Source organism: Physella acuta, unplaced genomic scaffold, assembly GCF_028476545.2.
Source record: "Physella acuta isolate Inbredline_101_S28 unplaced genomic scaffold, ASM2847654v3 ptg001109l, whole genome shotgun sequence".
In the NCBI taxonomy this organism is placed as follows: Eukaryota; Metazoa; Mollusca; class Gastropoda; family Physidae; genus Physella; species Physella acuta.
The window spans coordinates 23,262-32,500 of record NW_026732626.1 but is presented as its reverse complement, the minus strand read 5'-3'; the positions used below and the strand labels follow the sequence as shown (position 1 = coordinate 32,500).

The 9,239-nt window shown below is 34.9% G+C and overlaps 1 protein-coding gene across 1 annotated transcript; it reads right to left on the bottom strand.

Moving 5' to 3' along the window:
• Positions 1-3,775: 3,775 nt before the first annotated feature.
• On the bottom strand, positions 3,776-7,197 carry LOC131955831 (putative leucine-rich repeat-containing protein DDB_G0290503). Its single transcript, XM_059320114.1, has 3 exons — positions 7,090-7,197; positions 4,344-4,952; positions 3,776-3,781 (listed from the first exon to the last, which is right to left on the bottom strand). Exons 1-3 carry the CDS (start codon positions 7,195-7,197, stop codon positions 3,776-3,778), a joined length of 723 nt encoding a protein of 240 aa, XP_059176097.1.
• Positions 7,198-9,239: the final 2,042 nt, after the last annotated feature.

Genomic DNA, 9,239 nt, shown 5'->3' with positions numbered 1-9,239 from the left:
CAGGTCTGGAACCTGCTGCACATAACAAAATATTTTGGCATCGGGTGCCGTCTCCCGTGAGATACATTCCCCCGTCCCTAGCATGCCGGGGCTGATTCGATAAATTCTCCCCTTCTATGGGGGACGGCTGATGGCGTGGTGTCCCCGGTAGGTTGTAGAACATTCTCGATGCCAGAATGTACGTAGACGTAACATATTTATGTATTTTATTTCTCTAGGGGGTAAGGGGGGGTGAAGGGAGGGGGTCTAAATTTTTTAAAAACATTTATCTTGTTTGTAAGAGTTATATGGTGTATGCACTGTTTATTTCAAACATTTTTCTCCGGGGGGGGGGGGGGGGGAATGAAGGGTGTGTGTGTGTGGGGGGGAGGGTCACTTGAAATACCTCCTATCTCTCTTTCCCTCACCCTAAAAAGAGATTCTTGCCTGAAAGAAACTGTGGATTTTTTTCTTTCAACTTTGTACTTTTTGGTTTCATGTTTATTCAATGAATATGTACGAAAAAGAAAGATTGTTATTACTTTCGTGGTTTCTTAACTAATCTTTGACTGGACAATTTCGTATTCATTGACGATTTTTTATGGGTGTATCTATTTTTAGAATAAGCACAGTGTAATGGACCCAACCAAGAATAGTCTCGAAATTAATCGAAATGCCCATTAAATATTTTATAAATCATGTACGATGCTATTGAAATAAACATGGTTATAAAAATCTATTTGATTTTTGTTGGACTTTGTATTTGATGTCTTTAGTATTTCTGGTAACTATACTAATTTTTCTTTTAAAGCCGAAAGTAATTCGGTTGTTTACATTTTATCACAGAAAACAAAATGACAGAGCAATGTCATGTGGGAAAAAAAAAATATTTAAAATTTTTTATCTACAAAGTTTTGAGAACAAATTACTATAAATTGGGGTTTCCAGAAGATCGATCACGGAGTTTCTGTTCAGCCAATCAGCGTTTGTCTTACTAAAGTGAAACTTCAAGTTAAAACTTTGGCTGGATGAGTATAAATTAATAGAAAAGTATCTTAAAATTCAACAACAACAAAAAAAATAAGAAAAGTTTCAAGATCTTCGGATTTGCTACTTTTATAACATTTGATTCTAAAAATATAAAATTTCTGAATTATATTCAGGCTCAAGTTTTTTTAACGCCCGCTCTGATGGCAAAGTGTAAACAATATCAACAATGTCAACAATAACGAGGGAACGGAGTGGTCTAGCTGTAGAGAGCTGTACTCACGTAAGTCTCGAGTTCGAATCCGGGTTCAAGTCAGTAGACCGTCCCTGAGTCCACCCAACTCTGTTGTGTACCTAACTCATGTTAGGGAAAGTAAAGGCGGCTGGACATAGTGCTGACCACACTATCACTTCATATGCCGAGGTCACAGAAACAAGTGAACTCTACTTCACTTGCCCTATAGCCCGTCAGGTTTGAAAGTGGAGTTTTACTTTTTTTTTTTTACAACAATAACGATGAAATAATTTTCGTCAACCCCTTAATATCTTTTTCCAGAATTATTTGTAGAATCCTGGATAAAGTTAAAGATTTAGAAGAAAAAAAAACACCAGCACCCGAAAGACGAGAGGACTCCATGTGAATTATTTGTTGCACTACGAAAACAGCATGAGCGAAAGCAATACAGCGAGACATAGAATAGACCCCCGCACCAGACATAGAATAGACCCCCCGCACCAGAGCTTTGAAACTAAAGACGGTGTAACTGCTGTACCACGTGATGTCTCACGCAGAGAGGCCGGGGTGTGTGGGTACAAGTGTGGACAGCGGCATCGTTTACTGGGTCAGCCAGGATTAAAATTGTGAAATGGGTTTCCGGCTTGTATTTAAAGAAAAAAAAAATGTTTTCAAATGTGTCCAGAAGGTACCAATTTGACCTGTTCTATTACTGAACCAAGCGATTGAATATCGCAATTTTTTTTTTAAATTCTAAATTTAACAACAACAACAATATCAAGTCAATCTCTGTGGAGCTTGAATGTGAAAAATGGGATCTTAATACATTTGATGTTTTATCTCACTGTTTTATTACTAAAAAAATTCTGAGTGTAGGACGTATAGCAATAACATACATGCTTACTCAGTGTTTCTTCCAGACTTTTACTCCGGGTGTGGGGGTGGGGGGGGGGGGAGGGAGGCAGGGAACTTGAGATTTTCGGGATGGGGGGGCGGACAATAGTAAAAATATATTTTTTCTATATAAATTCAATTTTGTTCGGGTGGAGGTGGGGCTGGAAGAAACACTGTGCTTACTGCGGCGCTGAGTCAAAAACTGAGTGTATAATCGTACAGAAGTCAATACATTACACGCTCATATACTTAGTCAACGGTAAACTTTTAACCTATTTATATGACGATAAAAGCCGATGCTTCCACTGACGAATCATACCCAGTACGATATTTGTGTAAAAAAAAATAATAAATTGAATTTCAATTTTTAATCAAAAATGTTTTTATTTTTATTTTGCTGCAATAAATCATATAATGTCGATACTTTTCTTAAAAATATACATTGAAAAAATTAATTTAAAACAAATCAGTTTTCACTAAATGATGTTTCGGAAATTACAAGGTTTCCAAGAAAATAATTATAACCAGCTCGAAAAAACAAGTAATTAAAAAAAGTCTAGTGACAATTTTAGCGCAATTTCCTTATGTTATCTAAAAATAGCTCTGTCGTAGCGTAAATCAAGAGCAGGGTTAGTAAAACCATTGGTTAGTTATTAAAACGTTTTTACATGTTTTATTTACAATAGAGTAATATGACTAAAAACCATTGCGCGCCCAGTTACCGAACGTGATGTCGCAGCCATTGAACGTGATGTCGCAGCCATTGAACGTGATGGCGCAGCTATTGAACGTGATGACGCGTGTGGTGTGGTTGCATAAAATGCCTACTAATTCGGTCCAAATTTTAATTAATTCAAAAAATTTGTTAGGACCGAACGAAAGGATATTTTTGAAAACTTTCTTCGGCAATATTGTTCTAAATTATAGCAGGAATCGATTGGTACATGTTTCAAGTCGCTAAGTGGTCTGGTTGCCGAGATATGGGCCAAAAACTGCTTTATTTTTAGGTGTTTTGGCTTTTCCGGGAAATCCATGAAAGAAACCCGGAATTTTTATGGCCTATGTTCATCCTCGTAACTTGCTTAACATAATTGCTTTTGGAACTAGTCATCGATATTGCTTCGTTGAGGAGGAGATACGACTTAAAGCTGCGGACACACATTCATCCATTCATCCATCCGTCCAGAAATGACGGGTTAATAAACGCAATTCTCCAGAATGGAAATTGCGCTAAAAATATCTGGCTTATTCCTTGAAAAAAGGCGGAAACAAATTAAAATGTGTCACCGGAAATGCAACTTTTTTCAAACTCCTGAACTTAAATAAGCGTTTTACTTTTATTAAAGAAATCATCCACGTTTAAAGAAAATTAACATCTTTAAAACAAAACAGGTTGACTTAAGAAAATATGAACAACTGTAGAAGATAATCCCCCGGTCTTCCGGTGCGAGCTTTTATTGACTTTGTGCTGTGAAGAGTTACAAAATCTTCACTAGAAAAAAATGTTATATTTGATAAGACATAATCTGTGGCATACAGCTTGTGCTGAGGTGTCAGGAGAAAGAGAAGGGGTGGGCGGGTAAGAGAAAGAGATGTTCAAGTACAAATATTATATTCCAAAGCACGTTCATGAAGGCTAATTTTAGATTTGGGTGTGAGTTTTTTTTCCCCTTGGCTAAGCTAAGCCTGCAAAATGCCAAAACAAAAATGGCACTTGTGAAATAATGAGCTTAATCAAAATTCTTTTTTTTTAAATTCATGTTGCGCTTGATTTTTTTTATTCGAACTTTATCGTAGACAGGAGAGCTATATAAACTACAAAAAGGTTAAAATGCTAATTATTACATCCAGTGGCATTAGCATAACGACCTCCTGGTGGTAATAAAGAGCATCTTCATCAGGCAACAATGCAGATGAAGTAGAAATAATCTTTTTTTTGGAGGGGGGGGGGGTATATCATCACATGTAGGGATAATGTTGTTAGCTTATGATTGGATAATGTGGTTATCATATAAACAGATAATGTGATTAGAACAATGGGTAACAGCTTTTCATTTATCCCCCCCTCCCCGAAACACTCATTTCGACGAATCAGATACCATCTATATGGTGATGGAGTCAGCTGCGTCAGTGAAAGCTTGGTACCATCCAAAATGGGATGGAGTCAGGGAATTTAGATGGAATCAGGTACCATCCGAAATTTGAAAGTCATTCTCTGTCGAGTCATTTTGTAATAAGCTATCGTTACCAAGTCACTCTGTAACATATTATTCTGTTTCAGGTCGATCTGTACCAGGTCATTCTGTACCAAGTCATTCTGTACCAGGTCATTCTGTACCAGGTCATTCTGTACCAAGTCATTCTGTACCAAGTCATTCTGTACCAGGTCATTCTGTACCAGGTCATTCTGTACCAAGTCATTCTGTACCAGGTCATTCTGTACCAGGTCATTCTGTACCAAGTAATTCTGTACCAGGTCATTCTGTACCAGGTCATTCTGTACCAGGTCATTCTGTACCAAGTAATTCTGTACCAGGTCATTCTGTACCAAGTAATTCTGTACCAAGTCATTCTGTACCAAGTCATTCTGTACCACGTCATTCTGTACCAGGTCATTCTGTACCAAGTCATTCTGTACCAAGTAATTCTGTACCAGGTCATTCTGTACCAGGTCATTCTGTACCAGGTCATTCTGTACCAAGTCATTCTGTACCAGGTCATTCTGTACCAGGTCATTCTGTACCAAGTCATTCTGTACCAAGTCATTCTGTACCAAGTCATTCTGTACCAAGTCAATCTGTACCAAGTCATTCTGTACCAAGTCATTCTGTACCAAGTCATTCTGTATCAAGTCATTCTGTATCAGATCATTCTATACCAAGTCAATCTGCTTTCAACATTTGCCTCAAGCTCTTCACTCTTCTGTTTGTTGGTTTCACCTCTGTTTAATTAAACAAATATTGTCCATGCAAGTTGTCTAACACCATCAAGATAACTAGTGTCTGCACAATGGTCTAAACTCTATTCCAACATGGATCTTCTATAAAAGTAAAGTTCCACTTTCGAACCTGACCGTCCAAGGGGCAAGTGAACTAATGATTCTTTGACCTAGCAGTGTTTACTTTCCCTAACATGAGTTAGTTACCCCATCAGAGCTGGGTGGACTCAATGACGTTCTACTGACTTGAATCCGGATTCGAACTTTTGGATTAGCAGCCTAGCATTATACTACTAGGCCACGCCGTCCCTGAATTCACTATACACGCTATTTAAATTCTACATATATTTACTGACCAGCACCCCTAACTCTACACCTATTGTCTGTATAGGATTGTTTAACCTTGATTTAAATATATATCGTTCACAACGTTGTCTAAATATCTATTCAAATATCTATTGTCTACACACGTTATCTAAATGTAAAAAAAAAATATCGATTTGTTGTCTATTGGCCTTCGTGTCCTGAGTTCAAGCTCTAAAATTGATGACGACATTTAATAAGAGGCTGAGTGTAATAAAGGCAAGTCTACATTTTCTAGCTCAGCCCGGTTTTATAAACAAAAACAAATCAAAACTAGCAAAGCTGACAGGCCGTGAACGTTTTAAACCTTTTTTTTTCTTTTTTTTTTGTAAATGGCAAACAAAAGAAGCAATGTCTAAAATTCCATTATTTACATTAATCTCAGATACAATTTAATATTGGACTTGACATTTCTGAAAACAATGTAAAAAATATAAATAGGCTAGTACAAGGAAAATTTAAACCAGTACGGCGTGTTCAATTACAACTTGAATCAACTTACAAATAAAAAGATGCACTGTGATGAAGGACATCAATATGCATGCTAAATTACAAAAGTATTAGAAAATGAACAAAACAAAAATACACAATCTATTAAGTTCTAGGTAGAATAACCAATAAAAAAAAGAATTTTATGCTTTAATCACAAAAACAAAAATATGTTTATTTGTGAACGATGATTTAATAAAGTTGAGTACATTATAAAAGACAAAAAAAATACTGAAACTTAGTGTTTCTCTTGAATCAGTCAGGGCAAAACACAAAGCAAAATCAAGAATTTCCGGCACAAATGTTACTAAACGCCAGATTCACTTGATTCCACCTATCTTTTTGTTTACCTCGGTCTCACCACCTTGTTTGGTATAAGCGGTCTAGTATGGTCACTGAACAACATACAGCCACAACCTTGAGCCCTCTTAGCAAAACCTGACTTTCAGTTTAACACGCGAGTGTAAAACATTTAGTCCACTCAGTCCCATGACGTCTTTGAACTATGTACCTGCTCCGATGTAAACGTCTTTGAACTATGTACCTGCGCCGATGTAAACGTCTTTGAACTATGTACATGCTCCGATGTAAACGTCTTTGAACTATGTACCTGCTCCAGTGTAAACGTCTTTGAACTATGTACCTGATCCAGTGTAAACGGCTTTGAACTATGTACATGCTCAATTGTAAACGTCTTTGAACTATGTACCTGCTCCATTGTAAACGTCTTTGAACTATGTACCTGCTCTGATGTAAACGTCTTTGAACTATGTACCTGCTCCAATGTAAACGTCTTTGAACTATGTACCTGCTCCAGTATCTACGTCTTTGAACTATGTACCTGCTCCAATGTAAACGTCTTTGAACTATGTAACTGCTCCAATGTTAACGTCTTTGAACTATGTACCTGCTCCAATGTAAACGTCTTTGAACTATGTACCTGCTCCGATGTAAACGTCTTTGAACTATGTACCTGCTCCATTGTAAACGTCTTTGAACTATGTACCTGCTCCATTGTAAACGTCTTTGAACTATGTACCTGTTCCATTGTAAACGTCTTTGAACTATGTACCTAATACAATGTAAACGTCTTTGAACTATGTACCTGTTCCATTGTAAACGTCTTTGAACTATATACCTAATACAATGTAAACGTCTTTGAACTATGTACCTGATACAATGTCAAGTTATTTGAATTATTTACCTGCTCCATTGTAAATGTCTTTGAACTATGTACCTGCTCCAATGTAAACGTCTTTGAACTATGTACCTGCTCCAGTGTCAAGGTCTTTGAACTGTGTACCTGCTCCATTGTAAACACAATTACCGACATCTCGCTGACAACCGATTTAGCCAGACCTACAAATTTACAGCACAGTGCTAACCACACTATCCCTTCATTTTCCCAGCTCACAGAAACAAGTGAACTCTACTTCACTTGTCTTTGGACCGTCAAGTTCGAAAAGGGAACATTACTTTTTACAAGCTTACGTTTTATTTTCCCTTCATACGAACGAAGCTTTTTAACCGCTGTCAAAGGAAAATTGTTAAACGGCCAACAGAAAGATCTTTAAAAATCCTCTGAATATTTAGATTCCATTAACTTGTCAAAACGTGGCATCTAAATCCCAATTTGTGTGTACGGGAGGGGGGGGGGAGGGCTGTGTTAAAGATATTTTAAAGCAATAATCCAACGCATTAAAAATACACTTTAAAAAACATTAACATCATTCGAAAAAGATTTCAGCATAAAACAACTTTCATGACAAATGTTTTAAATTAGATATTAAGATAAAAACATTTTTAAAAATATTTATTTTTAAAGTCTAACCACAATGATTTTAGAATGGTGTTGTTTGTTTTCACAACAAACTAGTAAAACGTTATTTTTAACCTATCTGTACTGGTTTTTTAAAATGTATCTACAGGTTTAATTAGACCTTTGAGAAAAGACTTGATAAGAACAGTTTTTTTTAAAAACGAAATACTTTTTTTTTTAGAAAACGAAAGAAACAATGAATAAAATAAAATATACACAATTTTAACTAATAAATAAATTTTAACGAAATCGATAACATTGCTCACAATATTAAAAACATTATTCCAAATTAATAACTGCCACTTAGAAGGTTAGTTTAGATTTTAAAATATCATCTTATACATTCTACAGTATTTTGATACTTTTTTGATGATTTTAAAAACTTGATTATTTTTTCGTCACCCCTGTACAAATTTCTCTAATAAAAAGCACTAGCACTTTAAAACTCGACCAGGACTGCCAAGAGATTTATCCTTGACCTTTTACTTCCGGTTGTCCAATTAGTTTTGAGGCAACTCATGTAGCATTGTAGGCGACTCGACAATGTGCATTGTGTAGCCTCGCTAATGATGCCGGGAAATGGCAAAACTTGGTGGCGAAGTTCAGGAATAATACAAGTCTTACAATAAAATTTAATTAGTGTATTATTAGTCGTTCATATATATATATATATATATATATATATATATATATATATATATATATATATATATATATATATATATATATATATATATATAAATATATAAATATATATATATATATTTATTTATATATATATATATATATATATATATATATATATATATATATATATATATATATATATATATATATATATATATATATATATATATATATATATAAATTTATATATATATATTAATATATATATAAATAAATATATATATATATATATATATATATATATATATATATATATATATATATATATATATATATATATATATATATATATATACATTAATATATATATATATATATATATATATATGAGAGTGTAGGGATAAAAGGAACAACAACGTCCCACTTTACCTACCTTTCTGCTTATATTGTCGTCAACTTTTACAAACAATAGAAGCAATAAAAACGATCGCGTGTCTGTATGATTCTATTTCAGAGGGTATCTCAGTTCAACAAACGGTGCTATCAACTACACGATACCCTTGCACGTCCGCGCCTTACATCATCACAAATCGCCGCATCGTGAGACCTTCAAACACGGACATAAATCATCAAAGTTTTAAAGAGACCCCCAGTATCAGAGTTTATTTCAGGCATTACTTAGGGGATGGTGGGTGGGGGTAAAACTGCCAACCCTCCTTCATATAGACTGACGCTGTATAAATCTAGCCGACTGAATTGTTAAATACAAATCGATTAACATTAAAACTCCATTATATTGTTTGTTGGTATCGCTATACCTGACTTTTAACCTTAACAGAAAATTAAAAAAAAAAACAACTACATAATAACAAGCTTGAAACGAACAAATAAAATACTTTAAATACACA

Bases quoted from the DNA above. Each gene is read 5' to 3' on its own strand.
- LOC131955831 (XM_059320114.1), bottom strand. From the start codon at position 7,197: ATGGAGCAGGTACACAGTTCAAAGACCTTGACACTGGAGCAGGTACAT. The intron at 4,953-7,089 runs GTAAATAATTCA...GATCTGATACAG, and splicing joins AGACATTTACAATGGAGCAG to AATGACTTGATACAGAATGA.